This window comes from Camelus bactrianus, chromosome 6 (genome assembly GCF_048773025.1).
Source record: "Camelus bactrianus isolate YW-2024 breed Bactrian camel chromosome 6, ASM4877302v1, whole genome shotgun sequence".
Lineage (NCBI taxonomy): Eukaryota > Metazoa > Chordata > Mammalia > Artiodactyla > Camelidae > Camelus > Camelus bactrianus.
Genome location: NC_133544.1, coordinates 62800229 through 62827871, shown reverse-complemented (window position 1 = coordinate 62827871; position 27643 = coordinate 62800229). Strand labels below are relative to the sequence as shown.

The window sequence follows — 27643 nt, the reverse complement described above, 5'->3', positions numbered from 1 at the left end:
CTGGCAGTCCCCCTGCCTCCTAAGCCTCTTCCCTCTGTGGCCCACATTCCTAGGACTTCCCTAAGCAGTCCAGGTGTGGCGTGACTCCAGCGGGGCTGGGCTTGTTTGGTTGGAGGGGTGCTTGCTCCTTCCTCTACTTTCCAGCCCTCCAGTGACCCTTGCCCTCCCTGCTACCTTCCCTCCCCACATCCTGATCACACGTGACTCTTCCTAGTCCATCCTCTACTTGTCTCCCCTCCAGATGGCTTGCCTTAAATTGGCCAAAGAACCCCTATCTTCCAGCAAGTCTGGATGAGGAGGGTCTTGGGAACGGAAGCTACCGTGGGAAGAAATGAGGGAGAAGGAGTGCCCTGGACCAAGGGTCAGGCCTCAGGAGGAGATGAGGAGGAGAGAAGGTAGATGAGGGTACAGTTATCCTGGTGGTGCCGGGGAGGAGGTGCTGGCCTCTGGGGGTGGTTGGAGACAGTGGTGACCATGTCTGGAAGGGAAGTGTGCTACAGCTGTAAGTCCTTGTGCCCTCTCAGAGACCTGTCTCAGACCGGGACTGGGGGGGGTCATTACCCCGCCTGCTCAATGGGTCACGCCTCAGAGGGCATCCCTACACCCTAAACCTCCTCATGGCCCAGCCCCAGTATTGTCAGTAGTGGGAGATAGTGTTGTCAGATCTGGGGTGTAGGTCCATAGCAGATGGGCTTATGTGTTCTAGGAGAGCCTTAAGGGTTTCCCTAAATCCCCTTTAATCCCTAGTGTCTCTGCGCCAGGGAGAGGGCTGGCAGGAGGTGGTACCTGCTAAGGGGGAGTTAAAGGAGAACATGTGTCATTGCTGCACTGGGCATGCTCAGAGTCTCACTGCCTCCCCAGGGTCTGGCATCCTCCTCTGGGGCCCCGCCTCCCTCTCTTCTGCCCACCCCCCCCCATGTCTGTGTTCCCATGTTCCTGTGGCTGGCAGGCCATGAAAAAGAGTCTAGAGGCAGGTTCTCACTTCAAGGAAAATTGCTTTATTCTGCTTCCGCCATAGGGGCTGCTCTCCAGGCTCCAGGACTGGGAGCTTTGTTGCACCCTTAGGATGGGACAGATCAAGACGACGTGGCAAATCTACTCCTCATTCAAGCCCTTCTGAAAGGAAACAAAGTCCAAACTAGCCCAGAGAGGTGTGTGCTGGGTAGGGGTTGGCACAGACAACAAAGGGGAGACAGGCACCAATGTGGGGAGGAACACTGTGTGGGCCAAGGGAGGCCCCATGGTGATGGGAGATGGGTCCTAGGGGTCAGTGTGGAGGGCACGTTCTGAAGGGTAGGGCTGTGGACTCAGCTGGAGGGAGGCTGCCTGGGTGAGGACAAGGGGTGCTCTGGGAAGTGCATCTTAGGTTCAGGGTACAAGGTTGTAGGCCTAAACTAGGTGGAAGATAAGTGGAAATAGCAGTTGGGGAAAATTGGGATGTAGTGGGTGTATATAAATTGGCATCTTCCAGGGTGGGATTCACAAAATAATTGGAAGTTAGAGCTGGAAGAACCTTAGAAATCACGGAGGACTGAGTTACCAGTTGTGGGGAATGAATGAAGGGGAGGAATCCTGGTGTGAGGGGCTCTATCTGAGGGGCACTGATTTTGGGGGGACATACTGGGGGCAACTCACCTTGGTGCCGATGTCGCGGCTTTTGGCCCGCAGCTTGTTGACCTGGGACTCGGCGATGTCCGCCCGCTCCTCCGCCTCATCCAGCTCGTGCTGCACCTTGCGGAACTTGGACAGGTTGGTGTTGGCTTGTTCCTCCTGCGGGGGTTCATGGGACAGGAGGATGAGGTGAGAGGGGCTTCTTAGCCTCCCAGCGTGGGGACCAGCTCCCTGACCCCTCCTCCAGGCCCAGGCCCCAACAGGGTCACTCACCGCCTCCTCGGCCTGGCGCTTGTAGGCCTTGACCTTCAGCTGCAGCTTGTCTACCAGGTCCTGCAGCCGCAGCAGGTTCTTCCTGTCCTCCTCCGTCTGGCGGTCACAGGGGGAGGGGGCAAGAGTGAGTACGGCACCAGTCATAGGAGGCAGTGTGGCCCCTCCCCCACTCTTCATCTTTACCCCAAATATAACATCCTGATCTGATTCAACTTTCTCTTTCTCAACGAACACTTAAGCTCTCCTTACAATTTCTTACTAAGGAATGTATGAATATTTTTAATGGTTTGGACCAAGAGTCTAGGGAGCTGATGAGCCTCCTGAAATTGCACACAAAACTGCGTGTAAGCACTGTTCCAGGGAGCAGGCCCTGAAGGGTTCTGGCAGGAACTCTGGGACTGCAGGCCTGATAGGATTTCCTGGGCTGCTGCGAAATGATATAGACTTGATCAAAGTTAAGGAGAAGTATATATAGAGGGTCTGTGACTTTCTGGATTGGAACAGAAATAAAATCTAATTGATAATCTGATTCTAGAAGACACCATGACAGTTAAACTTTCTCTGAGTAACCAAAAAGTTCTAGATTTGTTTTAATGGCTTTGGTGTATTTTTGGTATATTTTGGTGGTGATGGCACCAGGCTTGGCAACATATTTCTGGTAACCTAGCTGGGTGAGCTCTGCTGGAGCTCTGGGTGTGTCCCCAGGTAACAGGCTGAGGGTGAAGGCTGAGGTGGAACTTGAAGGCCAGGAGGCTCAGAGTCTGGCCTCTGACCCAGGAGACACTCAGGGTAGACTAGGGCCAGGCAGAGTAGAAACAGGGCTGAACTCTAGCCCCTTACGCTAGAAGAGGCTAAGAGAGAACACTCCGTTCCTCTGGAGTGGTTGTCACCCTGGCTTCAGGCCATGACACAGAGGACCTGGCCCCAGCGCAGCCGCCGCGCACGCACCTGGTAGGTGAGCTCCTTGATGCGCCGCTCACTCTTCCTCATGCCCTTGACCGACTCAGCATTGCGCTTCTGCTCGGCCTCCAGCTCGTTCTCCAGCTCCCGCACTCGTGCCTCCAGCTTCTGCAGCTGCTTCTTGCCTCCCTTGAGGGCGATCTGCTCGGCCTCGTCCAGCCGGTGCTGCAGGTCCTTGATGGTCTGCTCCATGTTCTTCTTCATGCGCTCCAGGTGGGCGCTGGTGTCCTGCTCCTTCTTCAGCTCCTCTGCCATCATGGCGGCCTGTGCACAGGGGGCGAGGTGAGACCTGGTCTAAGTCTTCAAGCCCAAGGAGACCCTGGCTGGGAGCAGGCAGGCCAGGGCTGAGGACTCACGTCGGTGATGGCCTTCTTGGCCTTCTCTTCGGCGTTCCTGCACTCCTGCACCGCCTCCTCCACTTCAGTCTGAAGCTGGGACAGGTCTGCATCCATCTTCTTCTTCTGGTTGATGAGGCTGGTATTCTGAGGGTCGAGGTGGGCAGAGCAGGAAAAGCACTGAGCATCCACAAACATCTCCTGAACCTTACCTGTGAAGTCCTGCCCATGCTTCCCTCCCAGACCACCCAGAGGAGCTGCTCACCTGGGAATGCAGCAGCTGTACCCGCTCGCTGGTCTCGATCAGCTCCTGCTCAGCCAGCTTCCGGGACCGCTCTGTCTGCTCCACCACCGCCCGCAGCTCCTCCAGCTCAGCCTGCAGCAGGTTGTTGCGCCTCTCCACGATGGCAATGTTCTCCTTCAGGTCGTCATTGGCACGGATTGAGTCATCCAGCTGAATCTGGGTGTCCTGAGGGTCAGGAGAGTGAGAGACGGAGATGGCCTCTGGCCCATCAGAAGGCTATTAGCTGAACTGGATGCCGTGGCGAGCCCATATGGTGGCTCAGGAGGGGCCCATGGTGGGTGTCTGTAATGGCCCAGGGGCAGGAGGATCTGGTGCTGTGATGGGACACCCCCACCTAACACGGCCACTACCTTTCTCTGGGTGAGGTGACTTCCTGCTTCTAACAGTCTCCATGTACCTTCAGCAAGCTCTGGAGGCTCTTGACTTGTTTCTGGGCCTCGGTGGCCATGCGGTTGGCGTGGCTGAGCTGGATCTCCATCTCGTTGAGGTCACCCTCCATCTTCTTCTTCACCCGCAGGGCCTCATTGCGGCTGCGCGTCTCCGCGTCCAGGGAGGTCTGCAGCGAGTCCACCACCCGCAGGTGGTTGCGCTTGGCCTGCTCCATCTCCTCGTCCTTCTCCGCCAGCTTCCGCTCGATCTCTGCCTTGATCTGGTTGAACTCCAGCTGGGCCCGGAGGATCTTGCCCTCCTCATGCTCCAGGGAGGCCTGGAGGAGGGTAGGGAGAGAGGGTCTGAGGTAGTCAGGGCACAGGACGGGGGCAGGGGTCTGTTCATGAATTGTGAACATAAAGTGAGTTCAAGCAGTATAAGTGGTTCAGCAAAGAAGCAGAAGGAGGAAGAAAAAAAGAGAATTTAAAAGGAAAAAAAAAGGCCTAGGAGAAGGTGATTCAGGCTCTCCCAGAGGAGAGCGAGCTATGAAGACAAAGAGGAAAATGAAGAAAAAAGTGTTGCCAAGGAAACAGAAGCAATTGGGCACAGAATGTGAAAATCAAAGGAGGCAGAGGTGGAAAGAGGGGCAGCGAAACAGGAAATCTTGTCTAGGATGTGATAGTTAGAATGTTTGTGTGAAGGGAAGTGAGTGACCTGGTTATTCGTTCATTCTGTAATATTTGTTGAGTGCCTACTATGGGCCAGGCACTATCTAGGCTCTGAGAATGGACCAGTGAACACGACAGACAAAGAGAGAAGAGAACAGGGACCACAGCCCAGAGCTAAGCTATCTCCCCCACCTCTGCCCCCGTGTACGCACCTCAGCCTCCTCCAGGGCCGACTGCAGCTCCAGCTTCTCAGCCTCCAGCTGCTTGCGGACCTTCTCCAGCTCATGGATGGTCTTTCCACTGGAGCCCAGCTGCTCCGTCAGGTCAGAGATCTCCTCTGTGGGAGGGGCGGGTTGCTCAGTTGGGGGCTGCCATGGTCCAAAGTAGGGGCCCACCTCTAGGAACCCCTGGGAGGTATCACATGCAAACCCTGCCCCGCCCCTCCTGGCCTCCGGGCCGCACCCTGCAGGTTCTTGTTCTCCCGCTTGAAGGTCTCCAGGTGCTCCAGGGACTCCTCGTAGGCATTCTTGAGCTTGAAGAGCTCGGTGCTGAGGGAGCGCGCCTCCTTCTGCGAGGACTCCAGCTCCGACTGCGACTCCTCATACTTCTGTTTCCACTCGGCCAGGATCTGAGTGGCACAGGACACGGCTCACGGCACAGCCCCAGCCGCACCTCCAGGGACGACCCAGGCCCCTCTCCTGGGCTCAGCCTCCTCCCAGCCCCTGAGGAAGAGGTTCCTGACCCCAGACCCCCTGCTATGCCCCCTGGCCGCGGCCGCCAAAGCCTGGGCTCACCTTGTCGAAGTTCCTCTGTTTCTTGTCCAGGGCTGCGGCGGCTGCATTGGAGCGCTCCACATCCACCATCAGGTCCTCGATCTCGTTCTGCAGCCGGTGCTTGGTCTTCTCCAGGGAGGAGCACTTGGCATTGACGGCTTCCACGGCCTCCTCAGCGTCCTGGAGCCGCTGGGCCAGCTTCTTCCTGCCCAGGGTGGTAGTTGGGGACGGTGATAGGAGAGGGTGGGGAGGATGGAGGGTGTAGATTTGGACAAGGGGAGACAACGTGAGTCTTGTAGAAAACAATCCTTGAAAACTCAGAAACATTGTCAGAGAAACTGAGGACAGGCCCCAGGGAGCTGAGAACTAGGCGGGCTGAGGGTCTTGGTAGCAGAGTGTGAAGACCCACAGCTCCCCAGGCACAGGCCTTCCAGGTGGCATCCCTCGGACCTTGGGCCAGCCTCTCGGCTGCAGACCTGGAGGACACATGGCCTCTGAGCCCTCCGCTACCACAGCACCCTGCCCCAGGTGGGCTCACTCTGCCCTCAGACAAACCTTTTGTTCGTCTTATATTCAGATGAGAAACATAACGCGAGCAAAAAGCTTCCCTGAGAGGAGAAGGAGGTGGGGCCAGGGCAGGGTCCTACTGTGTTGTCAACACTCAGCTAAGCACCCATCCCCTGTGCCGAATCTACTGAAGAGTGGCCTGAGCTGTGTCCTGCCCGCCCAGGGGCCCCAGCCACAGGCAGACCTCCCGGGACTCACTTGGCCTCCTCCAGCTCCTCGGTCCTCTGGATGGCGTCTGTCTCGTACTTGGTCCTCCACTGGGCCACCTCCGAGTTGGCCTTGGAAAGGACACGCTGCAGCTCGGCCTTGGCCTCTGTCTCCTCCTCGTACTGCTCCCGCAGCAGGTCACAGTCGTGCCTGGCCGACTGCAGCGCGTGGGCCAGGGCATTCTTTGCCTGGGAGAGGCGGCACCAGGAGGCAGGCTCAGCTTTCCCCGTAGCACGACTCCAGGCCTTGCCTGTCTCCGCACCCTAATTTCAGCATCCTCCCACAGCCTCACCTATCTCTAATAGCCCAGTGGATCCGGAATGGTAACTGAGTACTGTTAACAAAGAAAGTCCATACAGCCCTGCACTGTTCACAAAACGCTCCATGCCCATCCCCCCCGCCCCCGTGCTCCTCCCTGCAGCGGGCGTTAGCATCCTCACCCCATTTTACAGGCAGGAGACAGAGGCTCAGAGAGCTTAGGTGATTTCCCCAAGATCACCAAGGCTCTAAGAGGCAGGCTAGGGTTTGAGCCCTGGTCTTTTTTGTGAGTCATATTCTTTTCCCTTTGTCATGAGCCCAGCCAAGTGCTAGGAATAGGATCCAGTTGAGTTTCTTTCTCCAGATTTCAGATTGCTCTGCTAATCCCAGGACCACTTGTGCAGTTCCTACATCCCATACCGATGCCCAGCCAAGGCTATCGTACCTCCCTAGTTTATTGCCTCACCTCACTACCCCCTGACCCAGGTACCCTTAGTCCGTGCCCTTCAGAGACGGCACCAGAAAGGCAGAGGGCCTCAGTGTGGGGAATACATTTAGGAAGCATATGGTAGGGTCTGGGCGATTATTTCTTCTGGAAAATGGAAAAATGCTATGTAGCAAGCCTCATTCTTGGGAAAGGAAGTGATGTGGATGCAAGGCCAGCCCGTGTGCTGGGCCAAGGGGCCTGAGTCTAGGCCTCACCTTAACCTCCTCCTCCAGCTGCCTCTTGAGGTCCTCCAGCTGCTGCGTGTAGGTGAGCTTGCCTCGGGTCAGCTGGGAGATCAGCGCCTCCTTCTCATCCAGCTGCCGGGACAGCTCACCTGGAGAGGCACCGAGGCACACTCAGCTCTCGAAGGTCAGTCACTCCTCTCTACCCCCAACTCCTCCCCTAACCCTCAGGCCCTGTCTCTGAAGAGAGGTATGTGTGTGTGTGTGTACCCGAGCCTGGGTGGCTCAGGAGGTCAGGGAGACGGGGGTGGGGCTCACCGTTCTCTGTCTGCAGCTTGGCCCGCTGGCTGGTGAGGTCGTTGACAGAACGCTGGGTCTCCTCGGCCTTGCTCCGGTGCTCATTCATCTGGTCCTCCAGGGTCCGGCACATCTTCTCCAGGTTAGCCTGAGAGAGGAAGGCGAGTCATACGATGGATGTAGGAGCTAAAAGGGTGTGGGTGGTGCAATTCAAGGAGAAGGGAAGAGAGGAGACAGGGACAGAAAGTGGAGGTGGCTGGAGGGGACTGGAGGAGGGGGGAGGAGAGCACAGCCCACCTTGGCCTTGATGATCTGCTCCATGTTGGAGGTGACGTCATCCAGCTCCAGCTTGAACTCGCTCTTCTCCTTCTCCAGCTTCTGCTTCACACGCTGCAGGTTGTCGATCTGCTCGCCCAGCTCGGCCACGCTGTCTGCGTGCTTCTTGCGCAGGGCGGCCGCCGTGGCCTCGTGCTGCAGCGTGGCCTCCTCCAGGTCCCGCTTCATCTTCTGGAACTCGGCCTCGCGTTTCTTGTTCATCTCGATCTGCACAGACGTGGCCCCGCCGGCCTCCTCCAGACGCTCGCTGATCTCCTCCAGCTCCCGGGTCAGGTCTGAGCGCAGCTTCTCCACCTTGGCCCGGGCAGTGCGCTCGGCCTCCAGCTCCTCCTCCAGCTCCTCAATGCGTGCCTGGGCCGGACACAGGGGGCTCAGACCCACCGCCCCATCCCCTCCGTTGGAGCCCTCTCCCCAGAGCTCTAGAAGACTCCTGGCCTGTCTAGAATAGCAGTCAGCTTAGTTCCAGCAGTGGACAGGTAGAAACCAAAGGATTTGGGGAAGATTGTCTGGACAGCCAAGTGAGCCTGCCTTCGGGTCAGAAGATTGTACATTCTGTTTATTGGAAGGAAAGTGGTTGATGCTTGCTCTTGCAGAAGGACAGATAGACCTGTGTTCTAGAGACACTTTAGGCAGTTTTGTGGCAAAAATCATGGAAGTTAGAATCAGGTTCGTCTGACCAGACAACGAAAGGCAAATGTGCTCTAGAGGTAAAACCTGAAGTCACAAACCATCAGGGCTGAAGGGGCCTCAAGAGCCACAGGGAACAGGGGAGGACATGGAGACCCAGAGATCGGCAGTGGACTCCCCACGGTCACCAGCTAAACCAGAGCTGACACACGAAGCCAGATTTCTGCCCCCAGACCCATGAGCTTCTCCTGATCTTTCCCTGTGTCATCCTTGCATCCCCAGCCCTGCTGGTGGTGCTCCGTGGGGGATCTGTGGTAGCGCAGCATGTCCCCTCACAGATGCAGGGCCAGCGCCTGCAATGCTGGGAGAGGACAGCCTGGGGGAGGGCCAAAGAGGCTGAGGACCAGCCCAGAGAGCTTACCTGAAGCTCTTTGAGCTTCTTCTGCAGCTGGCTGGCCAGGGCCTGCTCATCCTCAATCCTCGCATTGAGGGCATTCAGCTCAAAGTCCTTCCTGCAGAGAAGGAGGGAGGGTCAAGCAAGGGAGGTCAGTTGGGCCCCTGGAGGGCCCATCAGTGGTTGGAGATGGTAATGACACAAATGAGGAGCAGATTTCATGAGAAAAACAGCTTCCAGGGCTTTTGTTGTGTCCCTGAAAGTGTAACATCTTTACACTTTCAGGGATTGAAGCTCAACAGGAAATGTACTGGGACAAGCACTGTAGGTAGCGTGACGGGACCTGGGCTCCAAGATGGTCTCCTCTTTGGTGTATAAAATGCGTGCGTGGGACTAGATGGTCTTAGAGGCCCCTGTTAGCTCTGATGGTCTTTAATCCTGTCACTGGTACTTTGGGCAATTTGGTAACCTTTCTGAGCCTTTGTTTCCTCCTTAGTAAGTGGGGTTGAAGTACCATTCTTAAAAGGTAGTTTGAGGGTCAATGGGATCATATATTTGTTCATTCATCCAACGAGTGTTGTGCCTGGGAAAGTGCAAAGACTTCCTGGTGAGGATGCAGATCGTGACGAGTCTCGGGGCTTTAGGGTTAGAGTCCTTGCTTATCTGAACACTGAACCCACAGACTCACTGTTTACCAAGTGTGGGGAGTGGATCTATACATTTTGGAAGGTCTTGCAATAAGAGTTGGAACCACAGGATCATTGAACAATCAAATGGCCCAGACCCTGCGCTGCTCAAACATGGTGGCTGAGTCGTTTCTCTGTGGTCCTCGGGACTCTCTGTGAAGGACCTGAAAGGACTTTCCTGAGAGGCTTTTGTGTAGAGCCTTCCTCTGTGTGAAGCAAGTGGTCTCCAAAGAGACTTGTGTATAAGGGGGTAAGCTGTTATTTTCCATCCCTTTTGAGTGCCCAGCAGGAAGAAAAGGCTCGAGAGATCCGGGTTAGACTTTTGCCAGGGAGGCCTGCGGGGCCCTGATGTGCGTGTCTGGGGGAGGAAAGCCCTCTTCCTGGAGGCTTTGCCCGCAGTTTTGCACCCACTCATTGAGGCTGCATGAGGCTGTTTCCTCTGAGGACGGATGTCTTGGGTCAGCTATTACCGCCATGGGCGCAACAGGCTGCTGGGCGGAGGAGGAGGAAGGGCAGTGGGGCGGGGAACACACTACTTTTTCAGCCTCTCGTCCAGCTGCTGCTTGTCATTCTCCAGGTCCATGATGCTCTCCTGGGTCAGCTTCAGGTCTCCCTCCAGCTTCCTCTTGGCTCGCTCCAGGTCCATGCGTACCTTCTTCTCCTGCTCCAGGGATCCCTCCAGCTGGTGGAGAGAATGACCAGCAATGTCCCATTAGGCCGAGCATCCTGATTTGGTGATTTGGGATCTCAATCCCTCTGGAGTTGGGATATCCTAAGAGGTCTTGGGGAATCATCCCCAGAGTTGACCAAATGTTAAGAGCACCTAGCATGTAAGGATGCTCAGTAAGTATCTGATAAATGAGTGAATGAATGTCTGTGGGACAAAACCCCAAAGCTACATTCATTCATTCTGCATCCTACAAGTACCTACTCGGGTCCAGGCCCCATGCTAGGTACTACAGACACAAAATTGAATAAATCCAAATTCCCACCTAAAGACAGCTGAGAGTGTCATAGCTGAGACAGATTCTTCGATAATGATAACACAGTGTGATAAAGAGTGATTCAGTAGAGATGTGCTCAAAGGACTATCTGTGGGAAACAATGGTCACTGAGGACCAGATCCTGGCTAAAGCATTAGAAGTTCAAAGATTCTCCTTGAGGAGCCTCACAGAATTCCCAAGGAAATGTAACATCTTCTTATAAGATAACCCTAAATCCTATAGTTGATGGTTGAGAAATATAGGCTTCAACCTAAAGTAAGGAAGCCCATCTCTACCGTTGAATATATAAACAAGATGAGATACATAACTCATACTTGATCAGCCTTCACCTTTTCTATTCCCCAGCTCCTTTCTAGAAAGGGTCAGAAGAGGGAGCACTCTCCAACTCCACCCTTCCCGACACACACACACACACACACACACACCAATGGATACAGTCTATTCAGGCCCTGTGACAATCTACTCACATCATCCACATGCTGCTCCAGCTTGACCTTGGCCTTGGTCAGGGTGTTGACCTTGTCCTCCTCGGCCTGAAGGTCATCCAGGGCCTGCTGGTGGGCCTCTTGCAGAGCTTTCTTCTCCTTGGTCAGCTTGGCGATGATCTCGTCCAGCCCAGCCATCTCCTCAGTCAGGTTCTTCACCTGTCAACCCAGAACCCCATCCCTTTTAGGTTCCAAAGTCACCAGCCTGGAGACAGCTATGGAGACCTCCAATGCCAAGGACCAGGACCACATACAGGTCTGGGAACCCTGAGGAGACTTGGGCTGGAGCCAGAGGGAGCTGCCCTCACCTTGTTCTCTGTTGCGTGCTTCTCCTTCTCCACCTTGGCCAGTGTCAGCTCCAGGTCATCAATGTCCCTTTTGAGCTCAGAGCACTCATCTTCCAGCTTGCGCTTCTTGGCAGTGAGCTCGGCGTTCATCTCTTCCTCATCCTCCAGCCTCTCCGTCATCTCCTTCACCTTGGCCTCCAGCTGGATCTTGTTTTTGATCAGCTGGTCACAGCGCTCCTCTGCGTCAGCCAGGTTGTCTTGTTCCTGAGGGCAAGGTACAGAGGGGAGGCTGTTCGGTGGGTGGGCTGCTCACCCTGGCAGGTGGAAGGAGGGGTGAGCTCTGCCCTTACGATAGGAAGGGAGCTCCAGGATCTCCCCATCTGAGAAGAACCTCAGAAGGATGTGGAGAGGAAGAGTTTTAGGGCAATGTGATGGGAGCAATGGGGGATGAGAGCAGAGAGGGAAGGAACAAGAAGTCCCTTTATCTAGCCCCCTTCCTCTGGTCTCCTCCATCGAAGGGGGGGAACTGCATTTGTCGATGCCAGCACTTTGCATCTTTACATATTTACAACATAGTGAGATGGGCAGCTTTATTCCCTATCTAGAGATGAGGATGTTGAGTCTCAAAGATAATGCATTGTTTACCCCAAGGTCACAAAATTATTAAGCTGTGGATCCAGGTTGAACCCCTGTGGAAAGCCCATGTTTTTAAGTGAGTGCTTTCCCCTTTTCATTTCCTTCTCTTGAGAGACCTCTTTTGAGGTATTTGGAAGTGTTGATTCTAGAATCCTCTACCTATAAGGGCACAAGATGGTGAGCCCCTGGGTGGGGAGGTGCAGGGTGTGTGGGAGATGTAAGCAGAGGAGGGCAGAAGAACCAGCAGCAGCCCAAGAGCCTCACCGCCTGCACTTGGAGCTGCAGGTCATTCTTCTCCTGCAGCAGGGACACCATCTTCTCCTCCAGCTCCTTGCGGCGAGCCTCAGACTTCTCCAGCGCCTCTTTGAGGCGTGCAAACTCCTCCTTCATGGTGGCCATCTCCTTCTCAGTCTCTGCACTCTTCAGCAGTGGCTTGATCTTAAAGAATAGCTTCATCCATGGCCAGTTCTTGACACTCATGAAGGCTCGAATGTTCCACTGGATTATCAGCAGGGAGTCTCTGTGGAGGCCCAGTGAGAAGAGCGGTGAGAGAGTCCCCTCCCTCCGTCCCGTCCTGAGGCCCAGGCTCCTAGGTAGTGGCACTTTCCTTCACCCATCCCACACTGCGACAGCGAAGCTCACCCTGCGTCTGTATGTATGTTATGCTGCCCTTTGTCGTTTGGAGATGTGGTGAGTTTTTTCTACTTATGCTGCCTCCCGAATCAACCCGGGCCTCAGATATCTGGGAACCTCCTTTTGAGATGTCTCACCTGCGCTCCAGCAGCTTCTTGAACTCCATTCTGGAGAGCACACCCCGGGACTGAGCCTGAATGCGGGTGATGATGCGGCTCAGCCTCTCATCTCGCATCTCTTCCAGCAGCCCCAGCAGCCCCGCCTTGAAGAACACCTGCAGAGAAGGTGTGGGTGGACATGACTGGGGTGAGCAGGAGGGGGACGAGGAGGGGGTTATCTTAGGGAGGGTAACAAGGCAGGAAAAAAACTAGAGGAAGGAAGTCAGTGACAGCTGGAGCTGGGTTGGGGGAGCTGTGCTGTATGGTCCACGGAGAGGGCTAGCATGTGGTTTCGTACTGTTCCCGAGATGACTGGTAAAAGGAAAGGAGCCGTGAGGTGACGAATCAAAAGACAAGAAAGCTTGTAATCAGCTTGTCTCCCATCTTTCCTCACCTTGGTGTGGCCGAACTTGTACTGGTTGTGGTCAATGTCCAGGGAGCTTAGCAGCTTCTCCGCCCCTTTCCTGCTGTCAATGAACTGGCCCTCGGGGATGGCTGCTGGGTTCAGGATGCGATATCTGGGGAGGGAGGTGCCCGGAGTCACCCATGTTTTGTGCTGATATGCTCTGCCCACAGAATCCAAGGCCACCCACAGACTCCCCTCCCACCAAGACTGCCCAGGTTCCCCCTATTGCCTGAGCCCTGAGGCTCCCCGGTACCCACCGCTGCCGGAAGTCCCCGTAGAGGATGCGGTTGGGGAAGCCCTTCCTGCAGATGCGGATGCCCTCCAGCACGCCGTTGCAGCGCAGCTGGTGCATGACCAGGGGGTTGTCTATCACTCCTGTGACAGGAGGGGAGGCGAGAAGAGTTTGTAGGGAGAGCACAGAACTAATAGCCAAGGGTTCTGGTTTCTGATCCTGGCTCTGCCATGTACTGACCCGTAACTATAGCAAGTTAGTTAATAATGATCCTTTATGTTTTTCATGTTATATTTTTAAGAGTAACCAAAAGGATTTCACAGTCCTTATTTTATATGGTCTATGTCTATTATTATAGGTGGTACCCAGGGGAGATATAGCCCGTTTTCTAGAGAATAAACTAAGCTCAGAGGGGTTAAGGGATTTGACCAAGTTCACTGAGCTGATCAGAACAGAGCCAGGCCTTGAACCCGGCACCTGAACTTCTCCATCTCCTTATCATTCAGAAAGAAATATACAACCCTTACATGTCTCATGGTGGGTTGTAAGGCACTTGTGAGGTTATGTCCATCAAAGTGCCTTATACATTACCCTGAGCTACACATTCCAAATGTAAGGTAGCACTGGGGCCAGGGTTGGGGGTAGTCTGTGAGACCCTATGCAGGACAGGAGGAAAAGAAAGTGATTTGGAAACCTCCGCGGTGGGAGATCAGGAGGTGACCTTGAAGACCCTGTTGCCGGAGCAATGGGTCCCAGCAGTGGGGGGGCCCAACTTCTTGAGCTCACCTGGAGACTTTGTCTCATTGGGGATGATGCAACGCACGAAGTGGGGGTGGGTAGAGCGCAAGTTGGTCATCAGCTTGTTCAGATTCTCCTATGGCCCAAAACACAAGGGGAAAAAGAAAAGAAAGTGAAAGAAGGAGGGGCAAGAAAGGGAGAGGAGAGGAAGGAAGGAAAAGAGACGGAGAAAATGCAAGAAGCTAAAGAGAATAAAGGAGTGCTGGGGGAAGACACAGAGGAGGAGAGAATGGAAGGCAGGGGACAGAGAAGAGTGGTGAGATGGGAAAAGAGAGAGAGAAGAGGCCAGCAGATAAAGGGGTGAGAACGAAGACAGAGTAGAGAGGATCACAAATGAATGAGGAGACAGAGTGGGAGGAGTCCAGGATGAACAAGGCAGGAAGGTGCAGGGCTGGGTAGGCGCTGGGTCACACACTCACCCTGTGCAGAGCTGACACGGTTTGAAAGGATGAGCCTTTCTTGGCCTTGCCTTTTGTCTTATCAATAGCTGTGGGAAGAGTCAAGAAAAGGAGACAAGTGGATATGTGGGGAGCAGGGCAGGGGGAGAGGAATCACAGAGTCTCTTCACATTCGGCCTCCAGGCCAGGGTCTTCACTGCAGGTGCCTCAGCTTCTACAGCTATTTCTACATTTCTACCTCACTGAGCTTGTAAACCTAGGGGCCCAATATGAGTCAGAAGTGGTGGGGTGTAGCAATGACCTGCCTCAGAACCACAGCAGAAACCCTGTTCCTTAGTCCCCGGGGAACCGGTCTCTACTTACGTGCGTCAAACCCGGCGTAGTTGGCAAACAGGCTGCCGAGCAGCTTGAGGGAGGACTTCTTGTACAAGTCCACCACCGTCTCGTTGAGCGGGTCCTTGTTCTTCTGCAGCCAGCCCAGGATGTTGTAGTCCACGGTGCCAGCATAGTGGATCAGGGAGAAGTGGGCTTCCGGCTTGCCCTTGATGTTACGCGGCTTCTGGAAGTTGGCAGACTTGCCCAGGTGGTTGTCAAACAGCTTGGCCTTGAAGGTCATGTCGGTGGCCTTGGGGAACATGCACTCCTCCTCCAGGATGGACATGATGCCCATGGGCTGAGGGTGGAGGGGAGAGCATCACTGAGCCTGTTTCATGTGGATGGAGATAGACACTGCTCTAGGCTCAGTATTTGCTAATGGAGATAGCTAAGGTATCAGGGTCAGTTCCGAGTCCAGTTATCTATTGAGTGGCACCTGTTCAAGCCTCCCCAAAGCTTGATTTGATTTCAGAGGAACCTTTGTGAAAGTCTGGGAATGTGGGTGCTATAGGTGCTTTATACACCATTCCATCACCCAGATCCCTGAGATGCTGGGGTTCAAAATATGTGCACTCGTATGATTCCCCATCCAACCCTCAGACTTCCTGCTCCTTGGATGTGTGAACCAGGACTGCTAAACACACTGGTGTGGGAGGCCAGCCTTCAGGTGCCCATCCCCCATGTGTCTACTCTCAAGTCTCTGGGAACTCAGCTCTTCCAGGTACCACCCTGTCCTGGGTGGCCAGGATAACACAGGGCTGGAAACTAGGTCTTGGGATTCTTCTGTCATCCAGATCACAGTCTCTAGAAGGAAGAGGGGCTACCATTTTGTCTGGGACGTGCATGCATGTGGGGTGTGAGTGGAGAGTTCAGGCAGAGGGGCCGAGGCAGCACCTTCTCGATGAGGTCGATGCAGGCCTGCAAGTCCATGCCGAAGTCGATGAACTCCCACTCGATGCCCTCCTTCTTGTACTCCTCCTGCTCCAGCACGAACATGTGGTGGTTGAAGAACTGCTGCAGCTTCTCATTGGTGAAGTTGATGCAGAGCTGCTCAAAGCTGTTGAACTGCGGGGCAGGGAGGGCGGGAGTGGGTCAGGTGGGCAGGTGTCTGTGTGGCCCACGGGGTCAGCCCGGGGCTGTGTCCAGCCTGGCAAGGAGTGTGGCTGGTCCCTCCCTTGTCAGGGCGGGGAGGGAGAGCCCCCTGAAGACACATGACTGTCTCCATCACTGTTCAGCCCACCGCCTTTCCCGCCTGGTCTGTAGCCAGCTCAGCCAGGGATGGCTGCTTGTGCCACCAAGTGATTTACTGTTCTCCCGCCCCTGGGGCTCCCCTGCTCACGTCAAAGATCTCGAAGCCAGCGATGTCCAGGACCCCTATGAAGTACTGGCGCGGCTGCTTGGTCTCCAGGGTGGTGTTGATCCGTGCCACCATCCAGTTGAACATCCTCTCGTACACTGCCTTGGCCAGCGCCCCTTTGGCATACGCCACCTGGAAGGTGGAGCAGAGACCCAGATGAGAGAGTTGTGGGGAAGAGTGAATACCGGCGCCCCCACTCCACCTCACCAGCCCCACACCAGCCCCCGTTGAACGTCCGAAGGGGACTCGCCTGCTGGACGTTCTGCCCCTTGGTGACGTACTCGTTGCCCACTTTCACCCGAGGGTGGCACAGCCCCTTGAGCAGGTCGGCTGAGTTCAGCCCCATGAGGTAGGCGGATTTGTCAGCCTCTGGAAGGAAATGGCAGGGAGCAAAGTTGGTAAGAGGATGCCTCCTCTGCAGATGGAGGCCTCAGTGACTCCACAGCTGGCCCCAGCCCGCAGTATCCTTGACTCCCACCTTCGGTGCCGTCAGGCTCCGCCTGCTCCTCTCGCTGCTTCAGCTTGAACTTCATGTTTCCAAAGTGCATGATGGCGCCCGTCAGCTTGTACATGGAGTTCTTCTCCTCTGACGTGAAGCCCAGCACATCAAAGGCGTTCTATAGGAGGGCCCCGTATCGGTGGACCCCAGAAAAGGGAGTATGGCGGGTAAATGAGATCCCTCTTCAGCTGGTGAGAGATCTTGTCTCCTGAATCCCTGTGGGTTCTGAGATTCCCATCCCCAGTGGGGAACTCCAAAGCAAAGATGGGAGGTCCACGAGCAGGGTGGTGTATAGACGGCCTCAGCCCTGGCATCAGTGGTCACAGCGGTTCTCTGAAGCTGCTCGGGGTTACCCATTCATGTTTCCTACTGTTGCCCCTCTTCTAGGCCCTACACTTGCTTCCCCACCTGGACCTTCCATATCTATATCTGTTCTTTACCTAACAGCCTGCTTCAGCCCCATGACATCTGTGTGATCCCACCCCTGCCTTTCCCTTGGTGATGCTTTATTTCTTGGTTTGTGTGCTTCTCTGTCCCATGGCTTTTGGCTCTCTCTGGTTTGACTGAACACCAAATATTGGCCTGCTTTGTCTAATCAAACCTGTATCCCAGCACACGCTGGTCACAGGGCACGTTTTGGCCCTTGGCAAGGGCCATACCACTTAGAACAGCAGATAGCCAGTGTCTTAGCTCTACTCTTGGGACAGTGAACCCATACCAATTGCCCCTCACCTCTCAACTGGGTCCTCATACACTTACATCAGTGGCCATGAGCTCCTCAGCATCATCAATTGAGGGCACAGTAGTCTCTCCTTGGGAGATGAATGCATAGTCATAGGGGTTGTTAGTGATCAGCAGCATGTCTGGAGGGAGAAAGACATGGTTAGAATGTTGGTTAGACATGGTTAGCCCCTGGCCCTCCCTGGGGCTGCCTACTGCAGTACATGGCCTGCAGGAGAGCACATGATAGGGCTGAGTGGGGTCCCACATCCTGCAGAACTAAATCCAGCAGTGCCAGAAACCCAGGACCTGTCAACAAGCAGCCACAAGCAGAGGGGACCAGGTTGCCATGGAGATAGTTGGTCTCGGTCGGTAGCTCTGACTCACCCAGCAGCTCAGGCTTTTTGTTAGACAGGATTTGGTAGAAAATGTGATAATCTCGCTCTGCTTTCAGCTGGAAAATAACTCTGGATTTTTCCAGAAGGTCTGTGAATAGTAGGGGAGAAGAAAGAGAGGAAGAAAAGGTTGGGATTTAGGCATAAGGAGACAGAGAAAAATGAATGATAAATGTAGTAAGCAAAAGATGGAAGAGGGAGAATCAAGAGAGGGAGAGAGACACATACACAGACACACAGATATGGAGCTGGAGACAGAGTCTCGGAAGGAGAGAAATAATCTCTGAGAAAAGTCACAGAGAAAGACAGACATTCAGAGACAGAAATGGAGAAAGACCAGAGGGAGTCTAAGAGAGAGACAAATATACAGACCTAGTGACACAGGGGCAGAGACATAGAGAGACAGAGACAGAGGAGAGGTTGAGATGAAGACAGTGAGAAGAGGGTGAGCTCAGCCTGAGCCCTTGCAGATCCGTGGCACTCACAGGTCTCTATGTCTGCAGATGCCAACTTTCCAGTCGCCCCAAAATGGATTCGAATGAATTTCCCCTGGAGAGATGGAAAAGAGTAGTGATGAGTTGAGGGAAGGCTCATATTTGACAACATCCCCAGTCCAAATCCCAAGTCCAAGGTCAGGGACCACTCACAAAGCGAGAGGAGTTGTCATTCCGGATGGTCTTGGCGTTGCCGAAGGCCTCCAGAGCTGGGTTGGCCTGGATAATCTGGTCCTCCAGGGTGCCCTGCAGAGGTCAAGGAGGATGGCAGGTGAGAGGCCTCCCTCTCCTCTGTGGTGCAGGCACTCGGAGGACAGCAGGCCTACCTTGCTTGGGGTCTGCTCCTTCTTGCTGCGGTCCCCAATGGCGGCAATGACAGCAAAGTACTGGATGACCCTCTTGGTGTTGACCGTCTTCCCTGCCCCAGATTCTCCGCTGTTGGGACAGTTAGGCTCATTAGGCAGGGAACAAACATTGCTTGAGACTAGCAAGCCTCAAGTCAGGAGAGATTGCCTAATTTGATTTGGCTGTGTGAGCCCTGAAGCATGAAACTGCCAGGTAACAGGTATTCCAAACACAAGGCTATACTCTGACCTACGGAGGGTCTGGGTAGCAAACAGGAAGGACGCCTCAAGAAGGTTTGGATTTGGGCGGGTGGAACCTAGTTTTAGCAGGGCAAGGGCAATCAGAGGAGAAGGGCCTCGGCTGTTTTGGAAGAGAATGGGTGGGGCTGGAAGAATGGGGAAGGTTTCCAAAGGGAAAGATGGAAGAAAATGAAGAGGTGAAGAAGACATGGTGATCCTGGGCTTGCAGATAAATGAGTGATGAGCTGGAGGAGCATGAGTGAAGGAGATGGGGAAGGGAAAATAAGAGAGGGATGGGAAGCAGAAAGGAAAGGAGAGAGCAAGGAGAAGGTCAGGGTGAAGGCCAGAGAAGAAATCAGAGCTGGCATGAAGGTGGAGAGAAAGAGAACTGTGGGTCTGTGCTCAGAGGCTGGGGGTGGGGCTGGGCTCGGGGAGACTCTGAAAGGGAACAGAGTAGAAGCCACACTCACGTGATCAGGATGGACTGGTTTTCTCTGTCTGTGGGGAGAAAATGGGGAGAAAAAGTCAGGAGGTGTACAGGATGCTTTGTCTGGCTTCCCCACACCCCCTCCTTGCCTCTCTCTGGCAACTCCCAGCTGCCTGAACCCCTCAGGAGGAGGAAGGGCCCCCAGGAAACCCTTCTCTTGAGGCCTGTCACCTGTCAGCATGTACTGGTAGGCGTTGTCAGAGATGGAGAAGATGTGGGGCGGCGCCTCACTCCTCTTCTTGCCCCGGTAGGCAGCCACCACCTCGGCGTTGTACACCGGCAGCCACTTGTAGGGGTTGATGGTGACGCAGAAGAGGCCCGAGTAGGTCTGGGGTGGGGAAAAGGAGAAGTGAGTTGTCAGTGATAAAGGGGGAGAAAAAGGCCTTAGGAGAAGAGGAAGAGAAAGGAAAACATATCAATGCACTAAATCTGATTAACCCCAACTCTCGAGTACTAGAGCTGAATCAAGGATGCTTACGTAGACTAGGGTTAGGTCATTGGACTAGGACTGAGTGCTGCACTGCCTGGGCACAAAGAACGGAAAGTCTGGGCTCCAGGCAATGAAAACACACAGAGCAGGAAGCCACTAGAGTCAGAGGGATGCCCCAGGTGCCGCACTCACATAGATCATCCAGGAGGCGTAGCGATCCTTGAGGTTGTAGAGCACCGCAGGTTCGTGCAGGAAGGTCAGCATGGCCATGTCCTCGATCTTGTCGAACTTGGGCGGGTTCTGCTGCAACACCTGGTCCTCCTTCACGGTCACCGTCTGCAACAGCCCACGTGCAGGCCATGCTGTCAGCCCCCCTCAGCAGAGATAGGGGTTTGGGCAAGTTATAGGACAGCAGTGTTTGAGAGAGAAGATGCCAGGGTCCCGGAGAAGATAGACCGGATGTTGAGAATGAGAAGCACTATTGGGAGGGAGTAGATCCCCACCCAAAAGAAGGGACAACTGGACCATCCTCAGGGCTGTGTGGAGTGCATCCTGGTGGCACCCCTCTCTGTCCACCCCAGGTGTTGGGGGCCTCCAGGGTGGCCTCTCACACTAGCCCAGCCACCCACCTTGCCATGCTCAGTCTCGGCGGTGACTTTACCACCCTCTCGAGACAAAATCTTGGCCTTGACGAACTCCTCTTTGTCATCAGGCACAAAGACGTCCTTCTTGAGGTCGAAAGGCCGGGTCTGGGCCTCCAGCCGCTCCTTCTCTGTCTTGCGCAGGTAGGGGGCGGCCTCCCCAAACGCCGCCAACTCCGCGTCCGGCATGGCTGCGCCTGCAGCAGACGGGAAGAGCGGCCGGCTGCCCTCCATGCTGCTCCCATCCCAGGGCTCTCCCCTTCAGCAGGAGCACCGCGCTCAGGAGTCAGGAGGGGCCACCGAGAGTCCCTCATTCCTTGAGCTTATTGCCCAGCCTGAGAACAGCCTAGCAAACCTGCCAGGGCAGAGGGGGAGGCTAACTTCTGTTCAGGCTGGGGCTCTCCTGTCCCAGCCTTCTCGAAGGAGCAGGAAGGTACCAATATCCACCTCTGACCCTCATCCCTCCCTGGCCCCCTCACTAGTCACAGGTAAGAACTCCTGGTCACTAAGCCATTCTCCCCGGGGCAAAGACTTCCGTGTCTTCCCAGATCCTCCCAACACCCATCTTCAGCTCTCCTTACCTTGGTTTCTTGAATGTGCCTGCAAGAGGAAAAACTCAAGCTGGCAGGGGCCTGGAGAGAAGGAAGTCTGCATCAGGCCTATGTCCCTAACTTGCCCTGGCTCCCTGCTTCACTGCCCCTCCACCCTGAAGCCTGAACGCAGGTAGGGGTGGTGGTTGCCCTCTCTGGTCTCATCCTCTGGCTTTTCAAACACTCTTCTCTCCCCCACCCACCGACCTCTGCACTCCCCAGCACAAGTTCTAATAGTTTCCTGATGTCAACTCAATGAGACTCTTATTCCTCACTCTGGGGGGAGGGGTGGCCCCACTCTTGCTCATATCCACCTAGTGAAGCCTGCCTTCTTTGAGCCACCTGAGGTATAGCTAATGGTCACAGTGCTGGGGCTTTCCAGCCTACAGAGCACTTGTATGCACATTGTACTCAATCCTCACCCCATTCTACAGATGAGGAAATCAAGGTTAACAAGCTTGCTTGTCCAAGAACACATAACAATGAGTGGTGGAGCCAGGACTTGAAGCCAAGACTCATGACTCCAGAGCCAGTTCTCTTCCATCCTGTCCCCATTTTATAGTCAGTTGTGGTGAACATTGTCAGAGAGGAGACCCTGTGGGCATCTTCTCATAGACACACCCATTACATAGCTGAACCCTCTTCATGACAGACGTGCACATTCCACATGTGTACAGCATAAGTACACTGTCGAGTATATGAAGACAGGAAGAGCCGTACCGCATGACTGTGCCTGTGAAAAACTTCTGCAGGGTGCACACACACTGTGGCGGTCTCGACTCCCGGAAGCACACACAAGCCCTCTCCACACGCGTGGACATGGGTGATTACACACTGCAAACCTCACAGAACTAGCTTTAAAGCACACACTTCCTAAGTAATCGTTCTCTGCCATCCTTTTCCCCCTCCCTCCCAATGGACCTCCTTGTCCTCAGGTATGATCATAAACATGCCTCCCACTTGACATTTCTTGTCTTAGGCAGTGAGGTACATACCCTCCCTCCCCATGCATTCAGACCGTGCATGCTGTGTACAACACACACACAGACACACAGACCCAGACACACACACACACACACACACACACACACACACACACACACACACACCCTTTAACGCATTCTGGTCCCACATGCTCAGATACAGACATCTGCCCCTGTAACACATGAGCCCCCCACGCCCATGGCACATACAAATGTGTTTAGACCTGCCCATGTGTGCTCAGTGACCAGACCTGGTACTCTGCGTGAAGCCCTGCATGCAGCTTGCTGTTCCTAGAGGAGCCCATTCCTAAACCTGAGGCCCCTTGTCCCAGAGGAAGGCCTCCAGCTGGGTGCTCCTACCTGAGAGCAGCAAGAAAGAAGAGAGAGTGCAGGAGAGAGCTGTGGAGCCGACCTGGTTAGGGGCCGTATATATGGGGCAGCAGGGCGCCCCCACCCCCACCTGCACCCAGTCCCCAGCCGGATTTAGAAAGGACTGTTGTCACTAAAAGCATTTCCCCCAGGCTCCCCCCCTTCCCAAACCTTGCTCCCCTCCCCGCTCCCTCCAGCTAGGAAACAATTGGAAGTGGTCGTCATTGTTATGGCATGGAGTGAGCAGGGTCTGATTCCAGGGGGCGGGGATGACTCCAAGTGCAGCCAAAATATCTCCCAGGCCAGGCCTCACATTCCACAGCTGGCAGGAGAGAGAACTGACCACGACCACCGTGACCTCAGGGAGGCAGGGCCCTGGCTGTCCCCTCCCCATGTTCTGCTGGTCCCTGTCACTGCTGCCCTCGAGCCCCTACCCCCAGGACCAGCCTGGCCCCTGTTGCCTAGTGTCCTCCCTGCTCCCTGACCTGGGTCCTGCATCCAACTGTGAGATGGGAAGGGGCTGAGTGTCAGCAGCAGAGGGGTAGGGGCAGAGTTGGAGGCATACACCCTGGGTAGGGGCTAGATGGGGGCAGGTGGAAGGAGGTTTCCCCGCCAAGTGGCAAGAACAATGATCAGGGAGCTTAGAGATGGGGACTCTGGCTCGGGCACTGATTTCCTTGGACTGGCTGAGCAATGCATTGAGGTCACCCAGCCTCAGAGCCAGACAGGCCTTAGTGATGGGTCCAAGTCCTCCACTTTATAGGAAAATGAAATGCCTTCTTTAAGGTCATGCAGCCAGCCTCGGCAGCAAGACTCAAGGAGGGTGGGGGCGGAGAGCTCAACAGATGGGGATGGAGCCCAGCTTGTGGAAGGAGGCCAGGGAAGAGGGGCTGGGAGTCCAAGGAGGCAAGGACCCACTGTGTGTGAAGGGCAGGACCCAGATGCCTGATGGTTCTAGTTTGGAGCCTTTAGTCTGTTTTCCTAGCTCTGCCCACAGGTACTAAATACCCTAGCTCAGGGCCATGGATAACACAGCTGCTCTGATCTAGAAGGAGATCCCTAATGGAGACAGCTGTGGCTGCCCACGGCCCGCTTCTGTACTGTGAGGTGGTCTCTGTCCAGCTCTGGTGCGATAGATAGGTGTTCTGGCAAACTGGACAGAGGGACAGGAAAGATCTTCCACTTTCCAGTGGGCCCCAGGAGTAGCTACAGAGGAGGTGAGGGAAGGGAGCTAGGGCTAAGCTTGTGAGCACAGAACACAGCCAATACCATGCTCCTCCTGCAACTGGCTATGCAAGCTTCACTGGCTCCGTGTCCAGGCAACCACTGCGTGGTTTGGTTTGAAATTCCCCCTCCTTCCCAAGCACAGCTCTCCAGCGCATGCGGGTTAATCCATCTGATTAGCTGTCCGCTTGGAAGGATAGCTGCAGGCCTGGTGTGGAGAGAGGGGTGGTGGTGTTGGGGGCAGATACATTTTGAAGATGGGTGGGGCACATCAGGGAAGTACAAATCCAGGTGGGGGGTTCAGGGGTGCTGCGTGGTAACCAAGACACAGTCTGAGGGCACTGAACATCTTTAAGGGGAGGGCACAGGCAAGTGGGGGGCAAACCATGAACCACAGGGGCCCCAGCTCCGCAGTGCTATGGACCCTGCTCACGGGCCTGGCTCAGCAGAACAAATTCTAGGGGTGCCATCCAGGCCCTGCCAGGTGCTAAGGAATGAGGCCCATTTTTAAGGACCTCAGAGACCAGGGATGAAGGGCAAAAGCTCTTTTCATCCACCTGCTCCAGTTTCCAAGCTCAAAGCTCCCGCCCTTCCCTGATTTCCCGGGGCTCAGACACAGATGTCAGCGACTGGATACTTAGGAGATGGCTGAGCCATTTCAAAGCCAGTGTCTTCATCAAGGGGCAGCCTCCGTGGAGTGGAACTAGGAAGCCTTTTCTACATTTAGTAATAGTAAATCAATTGTACTTTGATTTCCCTCCCGTCAAGTTTAGGGGGAGCTGGCCTATTGGTGCTACAGTGTCCCTGTTCTCTACACCCTCTGTGGCATAGAACTCGCCTCTCCGCCTCTAGGCTCTCTGCCTCAGCACCTTAGTCTGGAGACAGATTGCAGGATCTGATGTCCTTAAAGATGCCCACCCTTTCTCCAGCCCTCCGGCACTTGCTCTTGGCTCCATCATGATTCTCTTCCTTCTGCTCGCTACCGTTAAAAGACTGGACAGCTTTGCTAATTCCTTCATTCAACAAGTATTTAGCGAACACCTATGTTCCAGGCATGGTTCTAGTCAGTAAGGATCTAATGGTGACCAAAATCAAGATCCTTCCTCCGGGCAGCTCTATCCACCTGTCAGTAGAAGTGAAATTCAGGCCTGAGCTTATAGCCAGTGCCTCCGCTCACATGCACATTTCTGGTGGGAGGAGTGAGGGGCCAGGGGCCCCCCGTGTCGGGGTGGGTGGGCACAGCGCAGCTTGTACCACAGAGTGGTAGCAGACAAGACAAAGGAGAGCAGTTCAAAGTGCTATAAATAAAGAGGAGCAGGAGGGAGGCAGCCTCACCAAGGTAGACCAAATAAGGCCTGGAGTGGAAGGAAGGTAATCTGTCTCCCTTGCCCTCCCCTCCCCAGCATTGTGACTGCTTTGTCTGGGCTCTGTCACCACCCTGATCAAGTGTCAGGCCCAAACAGAGGCCATTTGCTGGAAACAAGCCAACAGGAGTTCAGAGGAAAAGTTGCTAAAATTACTACCAGGAATGGGAGGAGGAGGGGCACGCCAGGGCAGGTTAGAGGAGATCTCAACATGAGAAGAGGGAAATCAGAAAGAAGCCCCCAAACCCAAAGGGATGGGGAGCAGACGAGGGGCAGAAAGAGGCAGGGGTCTTGGCCCAGGAAGAGGAAGCAGGCACTGGTTGTTTGTGCACATGGGAGAGGGGGCCAACCCTGGCGTGGGGCCGAGCACTCCTATCTGGCTGCCCTCAGAATCCCTGACCTTGGGGGGACCCCAACCCTGGCTCCACACGAGCCTGGGATTAGGACCTGAGCTTTGTGCCTGTCTCAGGTTTCCTTTCACAAACAGCTGCTCCTTCTTGTCATTCTTTTGTCTTCCTGCTGGCTTCAAAATCTTTGTACCTCTCTGCACCCTGCCCCCACTCACTAGCCTGGAATCTCTGCTCTCCAATAGACAGTGGACAGCTGAAAGGAGGAGGGGGGCAGGGGCCAAGACTGATCCAGTTTAATTTGGGGTGCTTGGAAAGCTAGATCTTGCCTTCAGGGAGTGTTTAGAGGGGCACAACTCACTAATAGGGGGGCTTAGTGGGGCATGGCCAGTCTGGCTCCAGGCTGGAGGCCTCAGAGGCCATGCGAGGGGCAGCCTGGCAAGCTTTGGAGGCAGTCCCAAAGATCCACTTTGAAAACCCAGCCCTCCCATTTTCCAGCTGTGTGGTCCATGTCAGTTACCAAACCTCTCTGAGTCAGTTTCATCATGTATAACATGGGGAATAGTCATATTCACCTTTCAGAGCTGTTAAGACCCCTAGAGTTTGCACAGAAAAAGGGTCCAACACGGCCCCAGACATAGAGCAGACCCTCATTAAATGGCAACTTTGGTCATTAGGAACACAGCCCTGACTGCAGGCAGGTAAGGCGATTTCCCTGCTGTAGGTTCTGTGCCCCACATCTCCCTCAGCCCCACTAAATCAGCTTGGTTCAAGGGATGGTCTGGGCCAGGGTGGGTCAGAGATCCAGCAGTCCTGTGGTCCCTTTCACCCAGATCGTGGCTGCCTTTGGGAACAGCATAACTGGAAGGCAGTCCTCAGGCTGTCCTAGGCTCCATACAGGCCCACAGCCCAGCCCTAAGGCCAAGAGAGGCACCGCTGCCTAACTGCAGCCCCATGGACTTGCCCGCATGATAGACCAATGTGCTGAGCTGAGTCCCCCAAGGAGTCACCCAGACTAAGTGGTGATATTGGCCAAAGACCCCTGATGGGAGCAGAGGCCCTGAGGTGGAGGCTGCTTGACCATTAGAGCCAACCATCAGTTACATTTTGTGTGTGTGTGTCCTGGCCTGAAGCTCTTAGTGATCCTGGGTGGAGCTGCCTGATGGAGCTGGGCTGGCCCTCGGGGATGGAAGTGGGGTGTGGAGGGGAGGCAGATAAAACTGAGGCCCTCAAAGATGGAACTGACCAAACTTCCATCAGTAGTACTAACCATCCCTGGGCTTGAGCCAGACTCAGGGTGTAGAAGGGTTAGGAACCTCTGGAAGGAGAATGGCCAGGGTGTTGTGATATGAAATAATAGGGCAAACTGAAAACCAACACCCAGAGTCTCCTACTGGGCACTTTGGTGTTAGCCCTGCACACTGCTGTTTTTGTGTGGGGCTCCAGCTGGGCACAGGCCCCTGCTCCTCCACCCAAGGACATCTACTCTGTTCACAGGCATCCCTGAAGCAATGTCCTGTGGCTGCCAGGCCTGGATCAGCCCAGGATGTAGAGAGACCATGGGATTTAATAGGCGTGGATGGTAATTGCTCAATGAGAAGCCAAGAGATTGAGTAGTCAGCTGCCCCTTTCCCAAGGGGAGAAGGGGTTCTGTACTTTATGTTTTATGATCAGAGACCCCCTTTTCTTAAGCAGGCCTCGCTGGGACCATCGCTTGTCTCCCCGCCTCTACCAGCTGCCATAAATGCAGGTGAGTGCACACAAGCACACATACCACACTTTACACATATGTGGGTGTGGATACAGCTCTGCACAGACACACACAGTACAGAGGCAGGGCCGTATCTGTAGCCGGTCTTAAGACAGATCATTAGTATTTGATGAACTTGCCAGGAGTACCTCTGTCCCAGCTACCAGCCTATCTCATTCTTCCTTCCATCCCTTAGCTGGGTCCCAGTCAGTCACTTAATCAGATGCCTTGCTGACCCCCTGCATGCCCAGCTCCATGGGGGATATGGGAGGATCACATGACCTCTGACTCACAGGCATTGCCATCAGCTCAAGAAGCCACAGGTAGCACCCTGGAAGCTGAGGGAGGATGGTTCCAGGGCACGCAGTGTGGTCCACAAACAGAACAACCCCAAAGCAGAGAAACTCTTATTCGGTGTGGGCTGGGACAGTCAAAGGTTTCTAGGTGGGGCTTGAAGGGAGGGTAGAACTTTGAGAATCACTGAGCACAGGGATGTGGTCTAGGTGGTGAGACTCCCAGCATGACCAAAGGCTTGGCAGGGGAACAGGATGGGGAGGTGGTAAGGACTCAGAGGACATACTCCTGGCTGGTCTGTGTGGGGTCTGGAAATTTCAGCAGGGAGCACACTGAAGAAGAGGGGAAAGGGCTGTTCATGTGTGGAGT

General features: G+C 54.7%; 1 protein-coding gene across 2 annotated transcripts; it reads right to left on the bottom strand.

Annotated features, from left to right (window-relative positions):
* Positions 1-975: 975 nt before the first annotated feature.
* On the bottom strand, positions 976-22394 carry LOC105068782 (myosin-7). 2 transcript variants are annotated; one of them, XM_010954728.3, is made up of 40 exons: positions 22287-22394; positions 20935-20985; positions 20342-20550; positions 19905-20048; positions 19454-19610; positions 19266-19293; positions 18538-18646; positions 18365-18457; positions 18203-18266; positions 17710-17808; positions 17362-17465; positions 16582-16720; positions 16354-16472; positions 16086-16235; positions 15641-15811; positions 14735-15044; positions 14393-14460; positions 13962-14049; positions 13201-13318; positions 12932-13055; positions 12517-12653; positions 12011-12266; positions 11132-11374; positions 10806-10982; positions 9871-10016; positions 8676-8766; positions 7589-7978; positions 7313-7439; positions 7028-7146; positions 6059-6255; positions 5315-5498; positions 4983-5148; positions 4733-4857; positions 3881-4189; positions 3445-3648; positions 3201-3326; positions 2833-3108; positions 1885-1980; positions 1636-1770; positions 976-1116 (listed from the first exon to the last, which is right to left on the bottom strand). In XM_010954728.3, the coding sequence occupies exons 3-40, from the start codon at positions 20540-20542 to the stop codon at positions 1096-1098; spliced, it is 5811 nt and encodes a 1936-aa protein (XP_010953030.3). In that variant the 5' UTR covers positions 20543-20550; positions 20935-20985; positions 22287-22394; the 3' UTR covers positions 976-1095. The 2 variants fall into 2 exon arrangements, with proteins under 2 accessions (XP_010953030.3, XP_074221856.1); XM_074365755.1 differs by having other exon boundaries at positions 976-1113.
* Positions 22395-27643: the final 5249 nt, after the last annotated feature.